At 45.4% G+C, this 26,808-nt stretch overlaps 1 protein-coding gene, 1 long non-coding RNA gene and 1 pseudogene across 2 annotated transcripts; 1 reads left to right on the top strand and 2 right to left on the bottom strand.

Moving 5' to 3' along the window:
• Positions 1-1,640: 1,640 nt before the first annotated feature.
• On the bottom strand, positions 1,641-13,970 carry LOC118592845. Its single transcript, XR_004946161.1, has 3 exons — positions 13,269-13,970; positions 10,605-10,802; positions 1,641-2,894 (listed from the first exon to the last, which is right to left on the bottom strand). It is a non-coding gene; the product is annotated as an uncharacterized LOC118592845 (long non-coding RNA).
• Slc30a10 (solute carrier family 30 member 10) lies at positions 12,891-25,074 on the top strand. The gene is made up of 4 exons (XM_036201952.1): positions 12,891-13,834; positions 14,528-14,605; positions 21,714-21,953; positions 23,370-25,074. Exons 1-4 carry the CDS (start codon positions 13,216-13,218, stop codon positions 23,834-23,836), a joined length of 1,404 nt encoding a protein of 467 aa, XP_036057845.1. The 5' UTR covers positions 12,891-13,215; the 3' UTR covers positions 23,837-25,074.
• On the bottom strand, positions 18,767-19,372 carry LOC118592844 (annotated as a pseudogene).
• Positions 25,075-26,808: the final 1,734 nt, after the last annotated feature.

Genomic DNA, 26,808 nt, shown 5'->3' with positions numbered 1-26,808 from the left:
ACTAGTTTGGGTACATTTAAACAATGTGCCTGATATTTCTCCTTGTTATCATTTTTATGGACACTATGTATTTTGTCCACACTCCCATATCACCTTCAGCTTCCATGCAGACATTTTTCTTCTGCCCACAACCGAGGCTAGTATATGCAACTCTACTTGTTGTTGTTCAGAGCAGTCGGATTCTCTGTATTTGACTGTTGTGTTTGAGTTTGAATTTTCTGCTGAGGGATCTAGCTTCATAAGACGATCTTTGGTGCAACTCTCCACTTTGCATCCATCAACCTTTAATCTTTTACACTGCATACAGTCATGTCTGTTAAAACCAAGAGATGAGGTGTTTTTCTTGTTGGACTGATACAGCTATCTCCAAGACTCCAGCCTCAGCTTACCTTTCTAGATTTTACTTTTACTTTGATTTTGGCTTTTAAAATTTTATTTACTTTTATTTATGTGTATGGGTGTTTCACCTGCATGTGTATCTGCATTATGTGACTGCCTGGTACACTCAGAGCCAAGAAGAAGGCATTGGATCCCATTGAACCAGAGTTATGGTTGGTTGTGAACCACCATGTGGTTGCTGGGAATTAAACACTTGCAAGACCAGCAAGTGTTCTTAACCACTGAACCATCTCACCAGCTCCTGGCTTCAGTCTTTAATTAATTAATCAATCAATTAATTAATTAATTTTTTAGAATTTCTCACCACATTTGTTTAAGAAGTCAAAGAGTTTGACAAAATGACCTAAAGGGAGACCATTTATTATAGGTAACTTTAGTTCCCCACAACTCAGCATTTCTTGCAAGCCAGATAGATGCTCATGACTGCTGACAAGGATCGTTTTTAGAAACTTGGCAAAGTCAGATCTGGGGAGACTATTCAGCAAGTAAGAAAAGGAGAATGTTCAAACACGAAGACCTTGGAATCCCCAGCACCCATACACAAAGGTCAGGTCAGGCTGCTCCAGCACCTGTAGCCCGGTGGATAGAGACAGGAGGACCATCGGGACCACAGGAGCTGCTGGCTGATAGCCCGGCTCCCCAAGTTAGAGAAAGCTTGTCTCGAAGAAGTAAGGCTGAGCATGGCAGGTCAGAAAAATGCCCTCTCCCTCTGGCCTCCATTCTTACCACAGGCAGTGTGAGCGCGCGCGCGCGCACACACACACACACACACACACACACACACACACACACTTCAGCAGTGTGAGAAAAGGAGTTTCTTTGGCTTTGCCGTTCTCTCCAAGTTGCAGATCTGATTCTGATGTTTATTGTGTTACTGTGTCCTGTCATCGTCGTTGTGTCCATGTACCCCCCCCCCCCCCATCCCTCACTCCCCCCCCATCCATCCCCCATCCTCCGCCTCCTCTAGATAGCTTGTTTTCTCGTGTTTTGTGTGTGCCAGGACTGGTCAGGCCTGCACAGTACTCAGCTCTAACAGATCTGATAGCACAGCATGTTGTATATAGTTGTTCCTTGATGTGACCCGGATCCAGTGATGCTTAAATCCTCTGTGTAACTGTGGAGGTTAGCAATGGTTTCCTGGGGCTCAGACTTTGTGGAACTTTCCATACAATGAGAGAAGAGGGAGGGAGGGGGGCAATGGGGAGGGAGGGGGAGGGAAGAGGAAGGAAAGGAGGAAGAGAAACGGAAGAGAAGGAAAGAAGGGAGGAAGAAACGGAGGCAGGGAGGAGAACACTGAGTTTCTTTTCGACCTTGTACCTCTGTCTGCGTCTCCCTCTGTTCGTCAGCCTCCGTCAGAACTGGTGGGTCCTGTGTTTCTGCTTCCTCAGGAAGTGGCTCCCTAAAGTTGGTTTCAGCATTAGGCTCATAGTCACTTCAAGAGCAGAAGTTGTCTGGAGCCTTCCAGGCTCAGGTACCACTTGTGTTCTATGTTTCTCCAGGCACTACACATCAGCTCTGAGGCTAGAGACGGGCCTCTGGCGCTCTGCTCTGTGCTCTCCAGAAGGCTCGGCTGGGTGCTAGTGGCCTGACAGTTTAATTAAGCTCTACATTTGGCCTCCTTCCTGTGCCGCCATATGGAAGGCTGGTGCCCTTATTGGACTGTCTTCCCCGCCTTTGTTCTTTTCTGGGTCAGATGTTTGTTTTTCAAACATAGATTTTCTTGTTGTTGTTTTCTAATCACAAGGAGAGGAATGAAGTCAATGTCTTATGGGTCAGCCAAAAGCAACTGCTGTCCAAACAAATCGTGTCAGCTCTCACCCTGAGCTGGATATTCTCACTCAAAAGGCATTTTCTAGTTAAACCTAGCCTCTACTCTAGGCCCAATTCAAAGGATCACTGCCCTGCCTTGATCCCAATCAGTATTCCGATAGTCCCGATTTTTTCTTGTTTTGTTTGCTATATTGTAAATATTTTATGGTAGTTTCTCTGGGCTTTGCTTAAATAGTTCCAAGTTCCACAGATGCTCCTGTGTAGTGGCCACATGGCTCTTCTGGTTACTGTCTAATAAACACCTCCAATTTATACCCAGATTTTCTGCAGTTTCAGGTTTGGAAAGGACACAGTGTGAACAGCCTGCCTGTACGCACAGTGTCCAAGGTCTGACCTGGGGAGACTCAGAAGCTGGAAGTGCCCTGGTAGACTGAGGACGCTTTGTGGCTGGAGGCTACAGTCACTTACATCTGGCACATGGTCTGGTAGATCTTGATGCTTAGGACCTCTGGCCAGACAGACTACAGATGACCTGTCCATGTGGCTTCCTCATGCTGGATAGAGCATCTTCAGGACATGGCTGGAGGTGGCACAGGATTCTAAGCCCACCTTTCAGACAATCAAAGTTGAAGCATCACTGTCTTTTCAAATCTGGGGCTGTGGTGATGAGAGGGAAGGCGTGTGAAGCCTGTAGTCCCCACATCTGGATGCAAGCATGAAAGTCACTGTGTAGAAGAAAAGATGGAGAAGAGGCATCTTCAAAAAATGTTCTGCACAACAAATCCTTTCCTGGGCAAAATTCACTCGCCTCTCCCACACATTCCTGAAAGTCTAGGCTCTTATTATCCTAAATGACCCTGGGATACAGATTCCACAGATTAAACTCCTCGAGGTTTCCCCCTGGTTGGAAGATCTTTGAACTAAAGGAGCAAACAGGCTGCTTTCTACACACACAATTACCCAGCACAGTGAGGGGACAGGCACAGGTCCCTGGAGTCATGCCCCAGTTATGTTTGTTTTAGACAGCATCCACACCTTTAGGGTGATAACTGTTAAATCACTTTGGGAGTCTGGTTCTCTCTTACAAGGTAGTGGATGGCTGCAGTCCAGATTGTTCTCCAAAGGCTTGCCTTTCTGTCTCTGAAAGATTGCTCTGGTTGCCAGTGCCCAGGCTGGCCTGATCTAATTCTCTTTGAAGAGTTTTCATATATGGGCACACTTCTTTTATTATTTGCATTTCTCTAGGCCCACAGAAGCTCCCTCTACCTCAGTTGGTTGGATGTTTCTGGAGGAGCAAATGACTTACTTTTTCATTTCTTTCGTACCTAAGACTGAAGCTAATAATCATAATAAAAACAATCTGAGAGAGAGAGAGAGAGAGAGAGAGAGAGAGAGAGAGAGAGAGAGAGAGACTATTAGCCGTTCTTCTGTAAGCAGTGAGCTGCTGAGACCTGTCAAACTACTATGTGGCCTACCCTTATTTTGGACAAGCCTGGCAGCCCCGCTTCTGTGTCTCCATCATCTCTATCTCCTGTGTCTCCATCATCTCTATCCTCTGTGTCTTCATCATCTCTATTCCCTGTCTCCATCATCTCTATCCTCTGTGTCTCCATCATCTCTATCCTCTGTGTCTCCATCATCTCTATCCTCTGTGTCTCCATCATCTCTATCCTCTGTGTCTCCATTATCTCTATCCTGTGTCTCCATCATCTCTAATTTCTGTGTCTCCATCATCTCTATCCTCTGTGTCTCCATCATCTCTATCCTCTGTGTCTCCATCATCTCTATCCCCACAGGCTTCTTAAACTCTAGACACTCCTCATCATCTGTCTTCACTGGAGTGTGTTGGAGAATTAACCTCATCTGCCCATTCCCAGACCCCCCACCCCAGACCCCAGGGCACATCTTGTTTCATCTATTTTCCCTCTCTAAGAGCTCAGTTCTTTGTGAGCAGGTGAGTCTGAAAAGGAAGTCCCAGAAGACTGACTGTAAGTCCCTGATTCCATGTGAGGGATGGATTGGATGGATAGCAAGGAGGCTATTTCTCAAGTTCTCCCTCTTCTTTTTCTGGGTACCACTACTCAGTAGTTTCTGGGACCAGCCTCAACCTTCCTCACAGTCTACCTCCTCACCCCTTAAGCCCATGTATGCTATTCCTCAACCTCTTCTGTCTGTTTATACTCATTACTAGCTTCCTCTGCCTTCATGGTACACTTTAGATTCCTTAGCATAGCATACAAAGCCCTCCACAACAAGCTCATGATCTGTTCATAACCATCACACACACACACACACACACACACACACACACACACACACACCCCAAGGGATTTAACCCCATTTTCATGTCTTAGCTGTTAAAAGAACTATCAAACAGAGCAGCATGCTGGGTATTATGCTCCATGCCAGTAATCCCAGCACTGAGGATGTGAGGGCAGGAAGACTGATGTTTGAAGCCAGTCCAGGATGCAAAGAGGAAACCCTGTGGTGGTGGTGGTGGTGCACGACTTTAATCCCAGCACTCGGGAGGCAGAGCCAGGTGGATCTCTGAGCTACGCAGAGAAACCCTGTCTCGAAAAACCAAAGGGAAAAAAAAAAAAAAAGCAAAAATAACCAAACAAAAACAAAAATCAAAAAACCAAATGAACCAATGCTATCGAAATGGCTCAGTGGTTAAGAGCACTGGCTGCTCTTCCAGAAGACCTGTGTTCAATTCTCAGCACCGACATGGCAGCTCACAACCTTCTGTAACAGCCATTCCAGGGGATCCTATGCCCTCTTCTGACCTGTGGGTATCAGGCACTCATGTGATGTGCAGACATACATGCAGGCTAAACACCTATATACAATAACATTAAAAAATACTTTTTTAAGGAACACAAATGAACCAATAAACAAGCTGAGTAGGATTAACTTGTTATCTTCCTTTCAAAAAGCCTGCAAATAATCTAATCCAGAGGCTAGAAGACAGCTTTCCACAAATATTTGTTAAGCTGAATCCATCTATGCAACAGGGTCGTGAATAGGATTTTTATATCTTCCTCCTCCTCACTTCTCCTTTCCTTCTCTCTCTCCTCTTCACCCCTCCCTTGCCTCTCCTAGACAGGCGCTCTACCACTAAGCTGTACATCAAGGCCGAGTGCCTTTTAATTTGAATGCATTTCTTCTAGGTATTTTAAAACTTAGATTATTTTATTTAATGTGTATTGAGTGTTTTGCCCCTATGCATATATGTGCACCATATGTGTGCCTGTGCCTGAGTAGGCCATATGAAGGCATCAGATCCCCTGGAACTAGAGTTACAGATGGTTGTGAACTACCACATGGGTGATGGGAATTGAACCTAGGTCCTCTGGAAGAGGAGAAGGTTTATTGTAGATAAAAGGGAGAGCATAGGCAGAGGCAAGGACACCTGGGAGAGTCCAGAATGAGCATTGGCCAGAGGGGAAAAGAGCCTCTAACCAAGAGGGGAGGCCTGGACCAAGAGACTGGCCAAAAGACTGGCCTCACCCAAAAGGCTGATTTACATAGGGGCCAGAGGACCCGGGGGAGGGAAGCCCAGCCCAATACCTAGGGTAGGGAGTATTATGCCCAGCCAGGAAGGGCCTGAAACAGGTAGAGACTGAGGGATGCAGGGAGAACCTGGCAGCCAGCTCAGCATCCACTTTGATTTAAAAGGGCACCTCGGCCATTGTCCCAAGTTTGAGACCTAACAGTGGTGGTACAGGGATTGAGCACAGTGTCTCGAACATGCCAGGCAGGCACTGTGCCTCTGAGCTACACTTTCCTCACCCTTTAAATCTGTTTAAATTTGTAAAATACTCTGTTAACCAGTAACTAATTCATTCTAAGCCAATTAAGCTAATTAGATTAGTTGGACTTAGGGGAAATAGATGATTTTATGAAAAATGTAATGTTCCAAATACCTCTCAAAGAAACTCCACGATGTTACTTAGTCAGTGGAAGTAGAGTCCCGGGGAGGTTGACAGTGAGACATTAATGGGAGGGGCTACCTACAGCTTATCCGCTGGTGGTGTGCCAGCTGTGAACATGTGCTCTTTGATGTGATTCCCTGTGGAAGAGGGTGATACCCCATGTCTACATTATAAATGGGAACACAAAGGACATCCTGGCTCACATCTGACAGAGCTGGGGGACTGGCTCTGAGATCTTCATGCCTCTGTAATCTGTGTCCTTGTACTGCCCCACCCTGGATATGTAACCAGTGCACTGGGTACATGAAGGCACTTGTCAGGAGATTTTAATTAATTAAAGATTTTGAGACAGGGTTTCCCTAAGTCGCCTAGGATGGTGTGAGACTCATTATGTGGCATGGGCTGACGTGGAACTCATGACCCTTCTAACTTTGCCTCACAAATGCTGGGATATACAAGCATTCACCACCACACTCAGCCAACAGGGAGTATTTAAGTTTCTTTTTCTTTCTTTCTTTCTTCCTTCCTTCCTTCCTTCCTTCCTTTCTTTCTTTCTTTCTTTTTTTTTTTTAAGATTTCTTTATTTATTATGTATGACTGCAGGCCAGAAGAGGGCACCAGATCTCATTACAGATGGTTGTGAGCCATCATGTGGTTGCTGGGAATTGAACTCAGGACCTCTGGAAGAGCAGTCAGTGCTCTTAACCTCTGAGCCATCTCTCCAGCCCAACAGTTATTTCTCATAATGGCAAATGGCCATTTTCATTTTTGTGTAGTCTAAAGTTTCAGGGAAGTCCAGCAGTTGAAGAAAGCAGCTTGTATGAGGTATTTCTGACAGCTTCAAGTAACATATGAAATCTTTTTGTAAATTAGGAAACAATATAGAATTTTACTTGCATTGAAACTATTATGAGATTTAGAATAAACACCAAGCTGGGCAGTAGTGGCCTTACCTTCAATCCCAGCACTTGGGAGGCAGAGGCAGGCAGATTCTGTGAGTTCAAGGCCAGCCTGGTCTACAGAGTGAGTTCCAGGAAAGGCTCCAAAGCTACACAAAGAAACCCTGTCTCAAAAACAAACAAACAAACAAAAAACCCAAAAAAACTGAATAACGAACTACATAAATAAGTAGAATTAACACCAAGGTGACATTTTGTAGGCGAAAGTTTCTGTCCCACAAGCTGCTCCCAAGTAACCACACAGAGGCTTAATATTAATGATAAATGCTCAGCCAATAGCTCAGGCTTGTTACTACCTAACTCTCACATTTAAATTAACCCATATTTCTTATCAGTGCTTTGCCACGTCGCTTGGTACCTTTTCTCAGTATGGCATTCTCATCTTGCGTCTCTCTGTGTCTGCTTGCTAGTCCAGACTACACCCTCCTTCTTCCCAGCACCCTCGGTTTGGCTCTCCCCTCCAACCTTATTCTGTTTAGCTATTGGCCAATCGACTTCTTTAGTAAACCGGTCATAGAGACATATATTCACACACTGTATAGGAATATTCCACAGCATTTTCTACTCCCCTGCCTTTTTTAAACTTTGAGTATTCTTTCTCTTTCATTTGAATTAGAAGTAGTCTCATAGCTGACCCCACTGCCCATCAGACTTCACGTGATGTCAGTAAGTAGTGTTGAACTCTGAATGGGAGGTGTTTTCTTATTTCCTGATTTGGCCTCTAACACCCTCCTCTTCTTCCCCCAAAGCACACTCACACCTCCACAGGCCTTGAGCAGCGTTCCCCATGACAGTGACTATTAGTTACTCTTCTCTTTGGTGTAAATAATGCCTGACCAAATCAATTAGGGAAGGAAGGGTTGGATTTGGCTGAGACCTTGAGAGTGTGTTGTGCCTTGTGGCAGGAGGTAAGACAGCTGGGCTTTGAGCCCTCAGTCAGGAATCAGAGAGAATTCAGTGCTGGTACTCAACTCACTTTCTCCTCTTTAAGCAGCCCAGGACCCCAGATCATGGAATGGTGCTGCCTAATTTCCACCTCAATTAACTCAACCTAGATACTTTCTCATGTGAAGCAATCCCTAAACCATTCTGGGTCTTTGCAAGTTAACAAGCAATACTCACTAATCATAGTGGCTTTGTGGGACTGCCCTTGTTACCCAGAGGAGGGATGAGACCAGAGGTCCAAAGTCAGTGTTCATAACCACAAGTGAATCCCAGGCAGATGCTCTCGGCTCTCAAACAGGGGACAGGCCAAAGGATTGTTTCAGCTTTATCAATGACCTGTTCAAAGTGGTGCTGACTGCTGACTGGCTTTATCCTTGTTCACATCCCCTTCTGTCATGAAAATAGTCACCACATCAACTCAAGAACCTCTAAAATTTGGTGTATTCTGAAATACTTTGAGGGAAAACCCTTCGTTGTCCTTGATGCTCTGTACAAATGTATGCCTTAAAAAGAAAGTCTTAGCAGGGTGGTGGTGGCACACACCTTTAATCCCAGCACTCGGGAGGCAGAGGGGGCAGATCTCTGAGTTTCAGGCTAGCCTGGGCTACAGAGCGAGTTGAGTGACATGGAGCTCCATGTTTTGTATCTGTGGAAGTCATTCTGATGATCTGTTTCCTATAGTTGCAGGGATTTCGAGATGTCTTATTTGTTTTTAAGTTATTATTATTATTATTATTATTATTATTATTATTATTATTATTTGTGTGTGTGTGTGTGTGTCTGTGTGTCTGTGTGCACTCGTGTGTGTGCAGGGGCCACACGTACATGTGAATGTCAGAGGACAGCTTGGTGCACTTGTTTCTCTACTTCCACACTTACCTTCATTCCAAAGATGGAGCTCAGGTCACACTCTCTCTTGTGAGGGCACTTCACCATCCCATCAGTCCTGACATTTTTTACTTAATGCCTATATAAATCTCTCTGCTTCTTAGGTGAAGCTGAAAGCAAGTATTTAAAGTTTCTCTCTAAGTCACATAGACCAGAGATACAGTGTTCATAACACAGAGGATCCACGATAGTCTGGCCTCTCTGCCCCTTAAATGCATCAGACAGACTCAAAGCTCTGAGTCCCTTGGTGAAAGGAACTATCCACCTCCTCCAGCTGGATTACAAAACTCAGTGGAGGGGTTACTCCTGAACACTTCCTTACTCATGAACCTTCCTTATGAACTTGCATTTCCCTATGTGAGTCTCATGACAGCCCCATGAGTTAGATGCTGTAACCCCAGTGAGGAAGGAGAAGATGTGAGGACCTTGTCCAGGTCACCTGACTTGTAGCAAATAGTAGAGCTCAGATTTAATTCCAAGTTAGCCCAACTCCAAAGACCATGATTGGTTGATTTATTTTTAATTTAAATTTTAATCTCTCTCTCTCTCTCTCTCTCTCTCTCTCTCTCTCTCTCTCTCTGTGTTCACATGGGTGTAGGCCACGGTGCTCAGGTGGAGGTCAGACAACTTGTGGGAGTCAGTTCTCTCCTTCCACCTTGTAGGTTTCCAGGATTGAACTTGTATTCATCAGGCTTGATGCCAAATTCCTTTACCTGCTGAGCCATCTTATTAACTGTCTTATTTATTTTTAAAGTTGCATTTCAAAACTGATATATAAAAATAAAATGCCAACATAGAAAGAAGTTTTAGTATAATCATCTCCATATTTACAAACTGTAATGCATCAAGTTTGGGACATTCGAAAAGAGAATTTGTAATCCCAGTACTGGGAGTCGAAGACAGGAAGATTAAGTTCGAAGCCAGCCTTGGCTACATAGCAAGACCCTATCTCAAAGTAAAAACAAATAAAATGCCATTTTTTTTTTTAAAAGAACAAAAGGATTGAAAAAGATAAATCTGGTATAAGTGAAGAAAATAAGCTTTGAGCATTCTACACCAAGGTCAGCGCTCACAACCTGCCATTTATAGATTGTGTCATCTTGGCTTGGTGACTTAAAAACTCCAGGCTTCAACTTCTTTAGAACCAAAATAGTTTGTAATAAAACATTATTTAATACGTTCACAATACTGTGTGAGGATACTAGGAGGTGGAATGAGATAATGCCTATAAAATACTCGGTCCAGAGATACAAATCAGAGCTCAATAAATAAAAAGCTGTTGAAACATTCATTGTAAGAGGCCATATAATGTAAGTTAGTCAAAGCACTTTTCTGGGCTGGCTGGGGAGATGCAAGGGTGAGGACCTGAGTTCAATCCCAGCAACTATGTGAGAAGTGGGGCACATTCTGCACATCCTGTGACCTCAGTGGTGAAGTGGAGACAGGTGGATCTCCGCAGCTCCCAGCCAGTCAGCCTAGCTAATCATCAGGGAGTTTGGGGTTCAGTAAGAGACTCTGTTCTCTCCCCACCCTCCTGCCCCCCAAAGTGGGACTGATTAGGGAAGATAGCCTTAACCACACGAGTGTACATGTGCACACACACCTAATGCAAACATAACATGTACATAACATGCCACATACACACAGTGCCACATACACATCCCACTTTTCTATAGTGCATTTTATTGGCAGTATCTGGAACACTTACCTCTCCTTATGGTCAGGAACTGACTGAGGACAGGGACATCAGACACCTGTGACACCTCCTGGTCCTCAGCCTCTGGCTTTTCTTAATGCATTGCTCCTGGGCCAGTGACACAATTCTTATCTTCCCTTGGCTGGGAGAATGACTAACCAGGAGGCAGGAGAGATATGTTTCTGCTGATTTCTCTCTTTTTTTCCCCAGCTGTGAATGAACAAGAAATACAATTAGCCAGGAACACTTTAGCCCTGACAGGTGAGTTACAAAAGGCCCCACTCTCTCATCAGACAGTTGGTTTTTTTTCAGTGCTGGGTCTTGAACCTAGGGCCTTTCATGTGCTAGGCAAGTGCTCTATCACTGAACTATACTCTCAGTCCCATTCTTGCTGTTATACGTCAAATATGACGATAGTGTAGGGAATATGCTGGAAAGAGTAATTGGATACATTTCTGGTACAGAGTAGCATTTTATCTGTTGACCAGTAGTGATTCTATTACATGTGTGCTGCATGACTGCCAATCACACTAGCAATTATAATCATAGCATTTGCTGAGTTCATACTGTATACTAGGAACCGTTCCAAGCACTTTACACATTAGTTTGTTTAGTTCTTGCTATACAGTCATCAATCCCACTTTACAGTAATGAAAACAGACCCAGTGACTAATGGTTCAAAGCCTCTATAGCTTAAAATTTTCATTGTTTATACCTTCTTAGTTCTTGTATATTATTGGTAACTTTTTATTTAGTTATTTAGAGAATTTCCTCAAGTTCTTGTGTAGAGCTATTTCTCCTGGAGATATTTTTATTCATTAGTTTGTTTGTTTATTTATTTATTTATTTATTTATTTATTTATTTATTTATTTATTTAAAGACAAGCTCACAGTTGACCTGTCACAGTGGTCCACCTGCCTCAGCCTACCAAATATTGGGATTATAGGCTTGAGCCACCTGCCTGGCTAAAAAGGGAATATTAGTAAGCTCCTTGAATTTGGGGTTTACCTAGTAATGAGGTAGGACCTTCAAATCAGGGATAATTTAATACCATTGAGAGGAACCTTTAGAAAAAGATGGAAGCATGCTTTAAGATTAAGACAATGAGTGGGGCTGGAAGGTAGAATGTTTCACAGGAAGCCACGAGAAAGAAAACCAAAAAGGGGGGATTTTCTGGAAAGATGGTTCAGCAGTCAAAGGTGTTTGGCACCAAGCCTGATGATCGGAATTCTGGAATAACCACCACATGGAAGGAGAGAATCGAGTCCCAAAAGTTGTCCTCTGGCCTCCATTTGTGAAGCCATAGGAACAAATTGAACCCAAATTGTTTTCAGTTAAATGTTTAGCTAGTGGATTCCAGTCTCAAGCTAGCCCCCTAGAACAGCAGAATTAAGACCTGCACTCTATGACTTGCTGGTGGCCTGTTTTGAGGGAGGCACTGTATTCATTTTCAAGCTCCAAACCGCTGCATTTTTCTCGGTGGGGTGGTGAAAGCTTATAGTGAGACACGAAGGAGGTTACCCTGCTTAGCCTTCAGACCCTTCATAAAATGAGTGAGGCACAAGGTTCCCCATCCACTTCCCACTGAAGTGACCAACAGCGAATACCCTTTCTGAAGGAGCTGCTGTGTGGAATGTCCTGGACACCTTCCCTTTGAGTGACTGTCCTTTGGAAGCGGGCCTGTTTGGACGAAACGATTTGGGTCAATCAATTGAACTAGGGACATCGGGTTATCTATGGAGTCAGTAGAAATTCTTTCCGGCATATTAGGAAAGGAGACTAAACCTGGCTTCTTCGATGGCCAAGGAAGGGAGTTGTATCTTCCTTGGTGTCCAGGTCCTGGGGTGCTGCACCAGCGCTCCACGCTTATGCTTACAGTGGTGTGTGTGGCAGCCATGCTCCCGGGGCTGCCGGTCTTTCGCTCTTCCGCAGAAAGATCAACGTGGAGATCCCCCAAAAGAGGAGAGAGGGAGTAACAGAAAGGGATCTCTCTTGGTGAAGAGGAAGAGAGGATAAAGAGCCTTGACGGTGGGCGCAGGAATGGGGGGAGCGGTTAAATGAGGAATGAGATACCATTTAACCAAAGGAAAAGCAGGAAACGCCTTGAAGGGCAATTGGCCCCACCAGCTCATATGGAATCTGCCCTGCAACTCGCGTCTGGGCACGTAGGCACGGCGTGCAGTGATCACTCCCACTGCAGCCCAGGTCCTTATCAGCGGCATTCACAGATCTGTAGTGGCCCGGCGTGGGGTTGGGGAGAGCTGGGGGGGGGGTGGGGGACCATTGAGTGCATCCCGCCTCTCTGTGAGGGCGGAGGTGGGGATCTAAGAAGATTGGCATCCCGACGCTCCCCTCCTCCCAGCGGCTCTCCTCTCCAACCCAGTCCTAGAAGGAGACACAGGCCGGTGGCCACCTGCCAAGTCAGGCTTGGGCGGCAAGGGAGGAGGGGCAGGGGCCCCGGGAGGTGGCCTTTGCGATACCGGGGCCACTCCTGCCGACTCTGGCCGTGCGGGCGCGAGCTGGCTGTACAAAAGGCCCCAGCGGGTCAGGGCGGGCCTGCGGCGGGAGGTGGGCTCTAGATCCCCCCCCCCCACCTGTTGCGGGGCGCTGCGGGCTGCAGAGATGGGCCGCTACTCCGGCAAGACGTGCCGGCTGCTGTTCATGCTGGTGCTCACCGTGGCCTTCTTCGTGGCCGAGCTGGTGTCGGGGTACCTGGGCAACTCCATCGCGCTGCTCTCGGACTCGTTCAACATGCTGTCTGACCTGATCTCCCTGTGCGTGGGCCTGGGCTCCGGCTACATCGCGCGGCGTGGTACCCGCGGCTCCGGCGCCACCTACGGCTATGCTCGGGCCGAGGTGGTGGGCGCGCTCAGCAACGCCGTCTTCCTCACCGCGCTCTGCTTCACCATCTTCGTGGAGGCCGTGCTGCGCCTCGCGAGGCCCGAGCGCATCGACGATCCCGAGCTGGTGCTCATCGTGGGCACCCTGGGGCTGGCCGTCAACGTGGTGGGGCTGCTCATCTTCCAGGACTGCGGAGCCTGCTTTGCGGGCTGCACGCGGCGGCGGCGCCGGACCCGCCCGCCGCAACCGCCGCCCCAGGGGGACCCTTGCGGCGCTCTGGGGAGTCCCCAAGGGGCTGCGGCAGCCACAGCCCCGGGCTCAGATGCAGTAGTGACTCTCCGGGGGGCCTCGGCCGGAAGAAAGCTGCAGGAGGGCGCGACGGTGTTCTCGAATGTAGCAGGTGCCTTTCGGTTGCATCCTTCCGGACTGGGACCGCTTTGTCCTTCCCTCCATCCTCCCTCCTGCCCCAGGCATCTGGTCCCTTTTTCTCATCCACTCTCTCTTGTTCCTTTTGTTTCCTGACTGATTAAAAATTAAAAAAAAATCCTCTTCGTAGCCTGTTCTGCCCCTCTTGTAACTTAACGTTCCTTCCTCCCCTCCCTCCTCCTCTCCCTTCTCCTTTCTCTGCCCCCCCCCATTTCTCCCTCCCTCCTTCCTCCTTGACCCCGCAGTCCTTATCCTCTCTCCTCTCCTTGTGGCTGTATTGATCTTGGAAATCAATTCTTACTATTGGGCAATAGAGAACACTCCCTATGCCTCCCTTCACCTGGTGCTATCTGGACTGTTTGCTACCTTGACAAATCAATGTCAGGGCTCTCCTCTGACCCTTGGGTGGTGTGGATTTGGGGCATAGGTGTGGGCTTTTAGGGGATAGGTGTTGTCCCGTTTTAAATTTGGAAAGTGTGTGTGAAGCCCAAGGGCAGACCGCAGGCTTCCTCTGGGTTGACAGGCACCTGTCTGGGCTGAATGTGGGAGAGGTGAGGACTCCTGTAGGCTAAGAGGGATTGAAAATCACCAAACTGCATTTTGAGTTCACTGGTTCTTTTTGTTTGTAGAACTTATACACAACACAAGGTTTCTTCTTTGAATGCAGGTGATTCCCTGAACACCCAGAATGAACCAGAGGAGACAACGAAAAAAGAGAAAAAGTCGGAAGCACTGAACATCAGAGGTAGGTTGTCTCTGCATTCGCTGCGGACCCTTCCCCGTAGTTCATGGCGGGCTGCAACGGTGACTTCTGTCCGGCTTTAGTAAGGCAACAATTTGTTGGAAAGTAGGTCAGTTACCTGCAGACTATGACCCTCTTCTCTTGCCTAATCATTGCATTGATTCTGAGGGAAAAACTAGTTGCTAATGATTTATCTTTGCTCTAATTAAGCCACACCACAGCTGCCTGCTGCGTGTTCTTCTGGGTTACACATAGTGTGTCATGTTCTACTGATCCCCACATGTCAGTGTCATGGTCTCCTAAGTTCCATATAAGAGTGTTACATTCCACTGAGTACCCAACATGAACGTCCTGGTCTCCTGACCTCCACATTTTCAGTGAAATGTTCTCCTGAGCTTGACATATGTATCTTGGTCTCCTGATCCCACATATCAAGGACATGTTCTCCTGACTTCCACGTGTCATGTTATTCTCATATCCACACATGTGACATGTTCTCCTGATGTCCACACATCAGTCATGTTCTCCTGACCTCCACATTATCAGTGAAAAGTTCTCCTGATCTCTACATGTGAATGCCATGTTCTCTTGATCCCCACATAGCAATACAATGTTCTCCTAACCTCTACAGATATGTCATGGCCTCCTTAAATCCACATATGTATCAAGTTCTCCTATTCCCTGTACATCGATGTCATGTTCTACTGATCTCCATATATCAGTGTCGTGTCTCCTGATGTCCACATATGAGTGTCATGTTCTACTGATCTTCACACATGTGTCATGTTCTTCTGATTCCCACACATCAGCATCATGTTCTCATGAACTCTACCACTCAGGGACAGGTTGGTCTGATCTGATCTCCACACATCAGTGTCACATGACTGCTGTACTTGGCTTTCTACTTTCATGAATATTACTGACATACAATGCATCCTATTTATTTGAGAAGATTGTGTGTGTGTGTGTGTGTGTGTGTGTGTGTGTGTGTGTGTGTGTGGTGCTGGGGATGGAACCCAGGGCCTTATACATGTTAAACACATGCTGTACCACTGGTCCATACCCAAAGCCCCATTGCAGCTTATTTTAACCTAGCTGTGGCTAGCCTGGTACTCAATACATACCAAAGGCTGACCTTGAACTTGCGGCAATCCTCCTTTCTTCGCCCCTTCACTGCTGGAATTACAGCATATTTACTGCTATGCTTGGTGTTGATTGTGATTTTGCTAAAGGTGGAAAAATCAAACAAATCATAACCAGTTACAATAAGCTGCAAGCGTAGCCTCACATGACATTGATGTGTGGAGGTCAGATGCGTACCAACTGTTGAGTCCTCTGTTCAGACCAGGGTGCATAGGAGCCTCACCACAACACTGTAGGTGTATGCCACTGCAGGCAGCTGGTGGAGGCTGGGCAATCAACCAGAGTCACCAAACTAGGAAGTAGCAGAGGCTACCTGTCTCTTCCCCTATAAGGCATCTTCCGCTCACAGCCTCCCTGGAATCCTGCCCGTGTGACAGTGTTCTCCTGGGGCTGCCTGCTGCACCCACTCCCCTCCTCAGGAACCCCCCTTCACTCCACAGTGTTCTCATCAAGAAAACCCCCTTCCCCAAAATGTCACTGACACACCCAGCTCAGAGTCTGGCCTGCGTGCCTTCACTCAGTGGGCGACTGTGACAGCAGCCAGGTGCTACTGTACCTTTCAAAAAAGCTAGAAGAAAAGGCTTTGAGTATTTTTTAAAATTTTTACCATAAAGAAAAGGAAAAAGAAAGAAAGGTTCAGAGAACTAGATATGTGACTTAATATTGCATAATATTACATGTATCGGAAGAGCACATGGAGCCTGGCTTAGTGGTACGGAACAGTCACCTCAGCACTCCAGAAGCATGAACTGGAGGCCACCCCGGACAATCTAGTGAGGCCCTCTGTCAAAACAGATAAAGGAAAGAAATGACCAAAACAAACATTTCCCCCAAACAACTCAAAACATCCTCACATCCTCAACATGTTCAATTTTTATTTATCAGTTAACAGAAACTTTCCCTTCCCATCTTGCCAGGGAACTGTGTTCTCAAGACAGTGGACCCTCCTTCTTCACATTTCTTTGACTAGGAAACACACCGTGATTTGACGTTTCAAGATGTTAGCAGGTGGGGGTGTGGCTTTGTGGCAGGGTGTTCGCCTAGATTGTTGTAGATCCTGAGTTTATCCCAGCACTGAAGATACATTTTATATGTATACGGAGAGATGAGGGGGTACATTTAGTGTTAATAATTCAACAGTTGTGTTGTATTGTTGGTTCTGGGGCTTGAACCTATGGCTTTGTGTATGCTACACACACACACACTCCACACTTAGAATCTTCACCCCACCCACAGCCTTTTTTTTTTTTTTTTAAATCAGCTGAAGTTCATGATAGTTTGGGCCCTAAATTCTGCTCAGCAGAGTTTAAACACCCTTAGGATGGAGTGAAACCGAATAGAAAAGAGAAATACATCATAAGGATGGGGTTGTTTATTTATTTTTTTTTTTTGCTTCAACTTGTAATTCTATGTGTGCTGGGGTGCAACAGAAAACTTTTAGTGTAGGCTGTGGGGGACCAGAAGTGTGGGAGCCGCTGTTGTGCAGGATTCTCAGTGGCCAAGCGTGGGAAACCTGGGCTGGGAACTGGAGCTTGCTTAGGACAGGATGCAGCAGTCCTCTATGCAGACTTACAGGCATGCATCCTCCCGTCACGCCCTGCTGTGGCCGGTCTCAAGAGATTCCCACTCTGTGGTCCAGGTTGGCCTTGCAGCTAGCTGGGGTTCTCCTTAAAGTCCCAAGTGCTGGACTTACAGGCCCAAGCTGCTGCACTGGCTTTTCCCTCTACCTGCATGTCTTTGAGCCTCCACTGTCTGCCTCTAGGAAGTGAGGGTGTGACCCTTATTACATTTAAATGAGACTAAGAGTCCTGAAATAGTGACACTAAGAATGAGGAGGAGACAGTAGGTTTTCCTCTTTGGACGGTAACATTTGGTACTGTGTAACATTTGGTACTGTCACCAAGAAAGCAAAGGCTTCCTTAGCTTGTGACAGGGGAACAGGTGGGTAGGACATCCTTCTGGGAGGGTTCTAAATTTCTTTCCTGTGGCTGGGAACAGGGGCAGGGGAGGATGGGAGACAGAGAGCTAGAAAGTAGGACTGTCTCATGTATATATTAAATCAGTGTCCTGTTGCTCTAAGTAACCACTCCATAAAGGCATAGGGACAATGCCATTTACCAAGGGTGTCCCTCAGAGGCTAGGATGTGTGAGCAGTTCAATTCAAACACCTTCCAGGTTAGACTATTTAAGTCTCATCCATGAGCAAGCAATTAGCAATTGGAATCATTACCAGTTCTACTGAGTGACCCTTTTGGATACCTGGGGTGACCAGGCAGACCTTCATTAACTGTATATTTTCTTCTAGAACAGCCCTTTAACAACTTCTGTGTGCCTCAGTTTCCCCCTTTGTAGAGTGGAGATGGAATCTCAGGTGGACCTTGGGGGGCAGGTCTCCCTCCTGCCTTTCCCTTTTCCTCTCCTTTCTGTTAGCACTGTTTGACATGTGGTTCATTCCTATGCCGTATGTTTTGCTGTTTCTATCTCTTCTAAGAGCCTGTTTTCTTCAAGTTCAGCTCCTTCCTTCCTATGAGGACTGGCTTGCTGCTGCTGGTGGATGGGTGGGCATCCTGGGTGTATTTTAACCCCACTATGAGCTCTCAAAGTTCATGCTCCCTGACCAGAGTCCCCATCCAAATGCTCAAGCTTACTGGTTCTCCCAATGACTCTGTTGGCTGATTTTGCTCCCTGTATTCTAATCATATATAACAGAAACTCAACACTCTATTTTATTTTATACTGTGTCTTCTTATATAACCTTGACTGGCCTGTAACTCACAGATATCTGTCTGCCTATACTTCCAAGTTTCTGGAACTAAAGGCATGTTCCACTACACACTCTTTTAGGGCCAAATGCCCTGTGTCCAGCAGCACTGTTTGGCCCGACACACCTCCTATCTCCAACACTGTCCTACTGGGGTCCCCACTGCTTCTGTAAAGTAGCAGATGCTGGGTGGCCTTTTCTCCACCTTTATGACCAGGGCAGTTTCATAGTTTTAAATTTTTTTTTTTAACTATGAATGACACTTTATTCAGTCATTTTATTCACAACTGAAACTCTGGGAATTCAAAATTAACATCTTTGCCCGTGAGCTTCTTATACACACCAGAAAAAGTTTCAACCTTGTGCTCCACGTTGTTCTGCTGGGCTTTGTCTAAATGAACCTTTAGGAGCCGGCTGCCTTCCAGTTTCACACGGATCCTCTTCCCCACAATCTCACTTGGGAAGACCAAGTCCTCGAGGATGGCATCATGCACTGCAGTGAGGGTGCGGCTTCTGGGGCGCTTCTGCTTATTTTTCGTGCGGCTTTTCCGAGTTGGCTTGGGCAGAATCCTCCTCTGGGCAATGAAGACCACGTGCTTCCCACTGAACTTTTTCTCCAACTCACGAACCAGCCGGACTTGGATTTTCTGGAAAGACTTCAGCTGAGGAACTGGCACAAAAATTATGATAGCTTTCCGGCCACCACCAACTTCAGTTTCCTTGGCCGCGGTGATGTTCAGTTCCCGCAGCTGCGCCTTGAGATCGGAGTTCATCTCCAGCTTGAGCAGCGCCTGGGAGATGCCAGACTCGAACTAGTCCGGCTTCTCGCCATTGGGCTTCACAATCTTGGCACTCGAGTTGAACATGGCTCGTCTCATCCTTACGGAGTGCCGGCTTAGAAAGAGGACCAGCTCTCGGGAGAACCAGTTTTAAAATTTTTTGTTCATGTTTTTCTGAGACAGGGTCTTGGTATGTGGCCTATGGAAGTCTCTTTGTAGCCCAGGCTGGCCTGAAAATCTCCATGTAGTACAACCTGACCCTGAATTTTCCATCCTTCAGCCTCAGCCTTCTGGGTAGTTAGATTGTAGGTGGATACCACCATGCCCAGTCACAGGTGATCTTTTTAAAAAGCCATATTTATTTATTGCATGTATAATAAATACATTACATGCATGCACATGTGTACATGTGTAGAGGAAGACCTGCAGGAGTCAGGTTTCTCTTTCTTTCTACCACGTCAGTCTGGGGGATCAAACTTCGGTCATCAGGCTTGGTAGCAGGGGCTTTGTCTCTGAACCATTGGCACGGTCTGTTGACAGGTGTCCTTAATGTGAACCCGGTGATTTAAAGTTCTTGTTTGGTGTGATTTTGTGGGGTATGCTGGGCCATGTGAATGACAACCCTTTCTCACATCTAGACAGGACCCACGTGAGACTGAGACTGTTTCTAAAGTTCTTTTGCTTCTGCTTCTGCTGATGCTCTGATTTCGAGGAGCAAGATTCTGGTGTTCCTTTTAGGGATGCAAATACTTTGTGTCTCCATTTTTTAATCCCTCTGACCAGATTTTCACTGAATTTACTGCATTCTAAGTTAATCCCCAGCCCAGATCTTCTTTGCTGAGGATTGAAGGCTTTCTGCAGTTAATTGGCTGAGACCTTTAGAACATACAGCTTTAACCCTTACACATAGATTGTTAATTTTATGTGATCATGACAAATGGCTTTTTATTCAGAGGAAACTTCATCAGCATCCTTGTTGTTTAGACCTTCTTAAACTGAGCACCATGAAAAGGGGCAGTGGATTGGGGTTGAGGGAAGCCAGAGACCCGAAAGAACAATTCTTGATGTTCATAGTTCTGTCTGAAACTGTACCCCAGGGGCAGAATGCTTGCCTGGCATGGGTGAGATGCTGGGCTCCATCCCCGCCACTGTAACCATAAAAATATCAAGAAAAGATGATGGGACCTCCATCTCTGCTGAGCTCATAAGGGACTCAGAAGGGGAACCCCACCCCATACCTGTCTCATGGAGAATAATAAGGATGCAAACTTTGAAACCAGGCACGGTGAGGCATGCCTGCAGTCCTAGCACTGGGATGCTGAAGCTGGAAGATTTGGAGTTGGAGGCCAGCCTGGGCGACACCATGAGACTTTTTCTCTAATACAAAATGAAACAAAAGTTTAAAAGAATTTTATGTACAGATGCTTGTCTGAAAGAACAACACATCATTTTCTCAGCTCTGTTTTCCATCATGATGCCCTTTGATGGGTGATGGGGGATAGTGATGTGGCAGTATTGGCTGGTGGCACAGTGAGTGACAGCTAGCCCAGGTTCTTCCTAGGTTGTTCCTCTTCCAGGGCTGACTGGGTACTGGGTTTCTTTCTTTCTTTCTTTCTTTCTTTCTTTCTTTCTTTCTTTCTTTCTTTCTTCCTTCCTTCCTTCCTTCCTTCCTTCCTTCCTTTCTTTCTTTTTAATAAAAAAAAATGGTTTTGAAGCTGGGTGGCGGTGGCGGAAGCAGCGGTGGTGGTGCATGCCTTTAATTCCAGCACTTGGGAGGCAGAGCCAGGCAGAGTTTGAGGCCAGCCTGGTCTACAGAGTGAGATTCAGGACAGGCACCAAAACTACCCAGAGAAATCCTGTCTCAGAAAACAAAAACAAAAAAAAAAATGTTTTTAAAATTAAAATATAATTATATCATTTACCTTTAAAATCATTTTCATTACATTTGTATGTGTGTGTGTATGTGTGTGTGTGTGTGTGTGTGTGTGTGTGTGTGTGTGAGAGAGAGAGAGAGAGAGAGAGAGAGAGAGAGAGAGAGAGAGAATGTGTGGGTATGCACGTGGAAGTTAGAGGCCACAGGGCACCTTACTCTACCACGTGGGTCCTGGGAACCAACCCCAGGTAACAGGTGCCCCCATTAACTTGAACCACCACATGGTCCTGGCCTGAGATTTTGCTTTCTGAGTCGTTGCTATTGTTATTTTGTTTAAGATGGTCTCACTCTTTAGCCTAGGCTGTCCTCCTGCCTCAGCCTCCTAAATGCTGAGATTATAGGTGCATATCACATACTGGGCTTGTTTTTTAAAATTCTGCCTACTCAGTGCTCTAACAAAAAGCAGCAGTGAACATCTGTGAGCTCGGATCACGGGGGTCGTGTGGCTCCAACACGTGGCTCTGGGATTTACTGGTCTGCCTTCCTTCCTGACAGGCGTTCTCTTGCATGTGATGGGAGATGCCTTGGGGTCCGTGGTCGTGGTCATCACGGCCATCATATTCTATGTCCATCCCCTGGGACGTGAAGACCCGTGTAACTGGCAATGCTACATTGACCCCAGTTTGACTGTTATCATGGTCATCATCATTTTGTCATCCGCTTTTCCACTGATCAAGGAGACTGCTGTCATCCTGTTGCAGATGGTCCCCAAGGGCGTTAACATGGAAGAGCTGAGTAAGTAAACTGCATGCAGAAGAGGGTATTCAGAGGGTATGATCACAGAGCATTGCTTGATTGGTGTTTTCTGAAGCACCCTAGATCTTCATGTGATGGAGGCATGCTTCATGTGTCTTGAAGACTGGGATGATAATTCACAGCTCCAAGAACCAAAGGTCCTTTGTAGCCTGATTCTGAGAATGTAAAGATTGGCCAAAACGAACTGCTGGGCAGTTTGACCTCACAACAAGGATGTGAGGCCACTCTGCAAGACCTAGATTTTTTTTACCCTCTTTTTAATATATACCTTTATACCTCCCCCCCCCCCAAAAAAAAAAGATGAGTCATTCATGGTATAAATAGTGAATGCCTTTCAGTGAGTTGACATTCATGGGTTGGGAAGTTACTTGGTGGCACATTACACTGTAAAAAGGCCATGTTAAAGGGCCCCTCCTCAGTCTAGAGTGAAGTCTTCTTGTTTTCTTTGCTCAGATAGAAGTCAGAGTCTCTCCTAAGTTATGTGCCTCAGAGGTGAAAGGTTTCAGAGACTTTGAATATGTGCTTAGAAGTAGCATTCTGGTAAGTGCTTATGATCCCTGCTAAACTAGTCCATCTTGCTGTCTGTCTGCCTATCTGTCTAACTGTCTATCTATCTATCTATCTATCTATCTATCTATCTATCATCTATCTACATACCTACCTATCTCTATCATCTATTTATTCATCTATTGATGGATCAATCAATTTCATCTACATATCTATTTATCTCTGTATCATTTACATATCTATTTATCATCTATCAATTACCTATTTATCACTAATCTGTCTATAATCTATTTGTCTATATATCTATGTATCTCCTATCTATCTACCTATCATCTATGTATGTATGTATGTATGTATGTATGTATGTATGTATGTAAGATCTATCTATCTATCTGTCTGTCTGTCTGTCTGTCTATCTATCTGTCTATCTAAACTGAGATAGGATCTCCCTATGTTGATGTATGTATGTATGTAAGATCTATCTATCTATCTATTTATCTATCTATCTATCTATCTATCTATCTATCTATCTATCTAAACTGAGATAGGATCTCCCTAAGTTGACCTGACTGGCATGGAACTTGCTGTGTAGAACAGGCTATCTTGGAACAGATTGTGCACATGTAGTCCAGGCTGCTTCAGAACTTACTGGTCTTGATCTTGCAATCTTTTTGCCTCAAGCTCTTGAGTTATTTATAGGCCAACACTGTGTGGTATAGAAAATCAGAGAGAAGGGTAGTTATGGAAAAAAATGGACTTTTGAGGGACAGTTCTTCTTCTGTGGGCTGTGATAAACACACAGCCTTGGTGGGCATGATTAGTCATGTAGGCCCTCTCAGGTTTCTATTCTGGCACTCACTATTGGCTCTTGTCTGCTGTCTGTTGTAGTGAGCAAGCTCTCTAGCATGCCTGGAATTAGCAGTGTGCACGAAGTGCACATCTGGGAACTGATAAGTGGGAAGATCATCGCTACCCTGCACGTCAAGTATCAGAAGGGCACGGAGTACCAGGATGCCAGCAGAAAAATCCGAGAGATATTTCACCATGCTGGAATCCACAGTGTGACCATCCAGTTTGAAATGGTGGACTTGAAGGAGGCCCTGGAGCAGAAGGACTTCTTGCTGACCTGCAGTGCCCCCTGCATTTCCCAGGGCTGTGCTAAGAAACTGTGCTGTCCCCCAGGGGTGCTGCCCCTGGCTCTAGTCAATGGCTGTGCAGAGCACAATGGTGGACCCCATCTAGACGTTCAGGAAGTGGCCGTTGATATGGCTTTGGATGGCTGTCCGAGGGAACAGGGACAGACTCTTAGCAAGACTCAAGAGGAAAATCATTATGAAAACAGTACTCATTTTTAGTGGGTTTCCACACAAACCAGATTGTCTGGACAGGCACTTTGGGTCACCAGCTCTGCTTGTGGAGAGAGCTTTGTTGGTGTGTACCGTCAGTAGGGGTCAGATGTTTGGGATGTTAGTGGAACAAGCCTGCTGATTTTCATGTGGTCACCCTTTTCCATTACCCTGGGCGTCTCATGCTTCCCTGCGACAATTTTAGTGTGAACGTGGGTTTCCTAAAGCAGACTTCACTAGCGTGTGTATCAGGGATGTTGAAGGCTGGGACTCAGTAACTTGGCACAGGACTCAAAGTCAGTCTTGTCTTGTGGTGCTGGGGAATTGAACACAGGGCTCATGTGTGCTAAGGAACTGCTCTGTTACAGAGATGCACCATGGCCCTTATTTTTAAAGTGTTTAGAATTTCTAGGTGACTTTCAAATGAGCTCAAAGCTTAAATGGGTAGGAAAAAAAATTGAAGCACATGAACTATGTTTTCCTCTCTTCCCCTCAAAGATCATAAAAGATGGAAGTCGGCTATCTGTGGCACTTCAGAAATATATATTGTTAGGTCCATTCTTGGACCATGAGAAACAGACACCTTAATAAAAAATGCAAAATGCTTAGTTGTTAAGGTGGACAAACAGAAAGCCTCTTAAGGCAGAAAATGCTCTCAACACATTAGAGGAGGCAGACTTTACTCGGGTAGAGGGGAAAGTGGGTTCTGGACCATCTCTTCATCCTGTGAGGTGGCTACCGTTTACTTTCTGCTGGGAGCTGAGTTGAGCTGTGGTGTGTTGCTGATGTTTAATCATGTAACACATTCATTACACTGAGAAGTGTGGGGACAGACTTCTACCTTCTTATTTACTTATTTACCTTTCTGAGAGTCTCCAGGTAGTATTGTTGGCACTTATTGTTCTGATAATGATTTTCTTGTCCAGATTTCCCCAGTCTTCTCTTTACGATCACATTGATCCATGTAGTACTGACCAGGGGGAGATGAATATTCCAGGGACAAGAAAATATTCATTCCTGCTTAATGAATAAGCTAGCTTGCCTTTGCTTTAATTACGTATATTTTAAAGTATTTATTATAGTTGCCAACTAGTAACTGTATGGATAAGTTGTATCCAATCGAGAAATGAAAAGTAATTTGATTGCTGCTTTTAATGTGTTTGATGGCACTTAGAGTTTTATGTCTGTGACCCATGTTACCAAGTTCAAATAAACTGATTATGATCTGATTCAGACACATAACTGTATTGGTAGGAGAAAGTGCAGAAATGTCTGTCATGTGTTTTACCTTACCTTGTTTGGGCATCCTTGTTTAATCAAAGCCTCATAGGTATGACATGGGGATGCCTGACTCAGGGAGCCAGTATGGAGTTTGACAAGTTCCAAGGCTGATGGAAAGTTATCTTGTCCTAGGCTGTCAGCATTGGTCGTGTTGAGAAACTACACAGGACTCATCAGAGGTGGTGAATGGAAACAGAAATGGCACCCAGAGTTTTCAGTGCAAACACCATTTTAAAGAAACTGTCTTTCCTGGGTGTAGTGGCATATGCCTGTGCCCCAGCTACTCAGGAAGTTGAGGAAGGAGAGTCACTTGAACCTGGGAGTCCAGGCAAAATAGTGAGACTCAATTTTTTGTTTTTGTTTTTGTTTTTTTGTTTTGTTTTTTCAGCCATTAGTCTTAAGTTTGGAGGTTGTTGGGCAGTTATGGTCAGGAATATAGGAAATTTTTTTGTTCCTTTTAAGTTGTTTAGATCAACCATCCTTAAGTAAATAGAAAACTATCTAAAACCTGTCTAATTCCCAGAAGTTTTGTGTTAGATTATATGCACTTTATAAGCTAGGAGCAAAGACAAAATTTCTACTTTGGGCATCAAATGTAACAGACCAGTGGATTCCCTAGGAACCCAGCATGGTGATGTGTGAGCAAATTCCTCCACATAAACACTGTTTAATGCCTTAGTTGAAGCCCAAATAGAAATTTGTCTCTAACTTAAAAATATGAATTCATATCACTGCCTTATTATTAAAGGAGAAACTATAATTTTACAGCTGTTTTGCTACTAGCTAAAGGAATGTATTCTAGTTTGCATGTAAATAACAATCTTTAATCTCTGAAGTATTTTTCTGAAAAGAAAATACATTTAATTCTGACATAATTAAACCTAACCTGAGAAAAACGATCTTGACTGATGCTTGCATAGCAAATTATAGACAGAAGCCAGTCTGAAATATGGCTTTTTGAAGACAGCCAAAGTGCATTTAATAATGTGGAAACAAGTCAAGAGGATGCAATGTTTCTGCTACATGATTATATTCAACCAGGGCTGGTGGTGGTTTTGCTTAGGGTTTCCTGGACTGTTAATTGTCTGGTTTTTTCAATTCTCTGAGGGCAGTGCATGATATTTTTCCCCTCCTGAACCAGCAATCTGGTGGACAAGACAACACACTTTCTTTGAGTTTAGGTAAACAGTGACACTCAGTTCGTGTTCCTGCATGCTCAGGTTGTTCCTAGAACCCCTAGCTCCAGCCCTCCTGCCTGCCCTTCCTTCCATCTTGCTTGTCTTCTTTGTTCTCCCCCCGAAAGTGGTGGTGAACAACCAATGCCAGGGCCTTCAAGGTTCCCAGGCATACATTCAACTCTTGAGCTATGGCTCCAACTTCTCAGACTGCTTTATAACATGCATTACACCCTCTGTGGGGTTTCAGGACTAGGTGCCCTGCATGCCGACTTGTCCTCTATCCGTCTGGCATTTTTCTTGCTCTCCTGTCTTTGGTTCTCTGTGGATCACACACCGCTTCCTTCTAGCCCTTCAGCACCGGTTATAGGAACTGACCCCTTTGTTTCATTTCCTGTCTTCTAATCTCAGTTTCAAAGATTGGGATCTTTGTTTCTTGACATTTGGTTATTCAAACACCCACAGGGCTAACACACACACACACACACACACACACACACACACACACACACACACACCATAAAT

Source organism: Onychomys torridus, chromosome 11, assembly GCF_903995425.1.
Source record: "Onychomys torridus chromosome 11, mOncTor1.1, whole genome shotgun sequence".
In the NCBI taxonomy this organism is placed as follows: Eukaryota; Metazoa; Chordata; class Mammalia; order Rodentia; family Cricetidae; genus Onychomys; species Onychomys torridus.
This window is presented reverse-complemented; position numbering and strand designations above follow the sequence as displayed.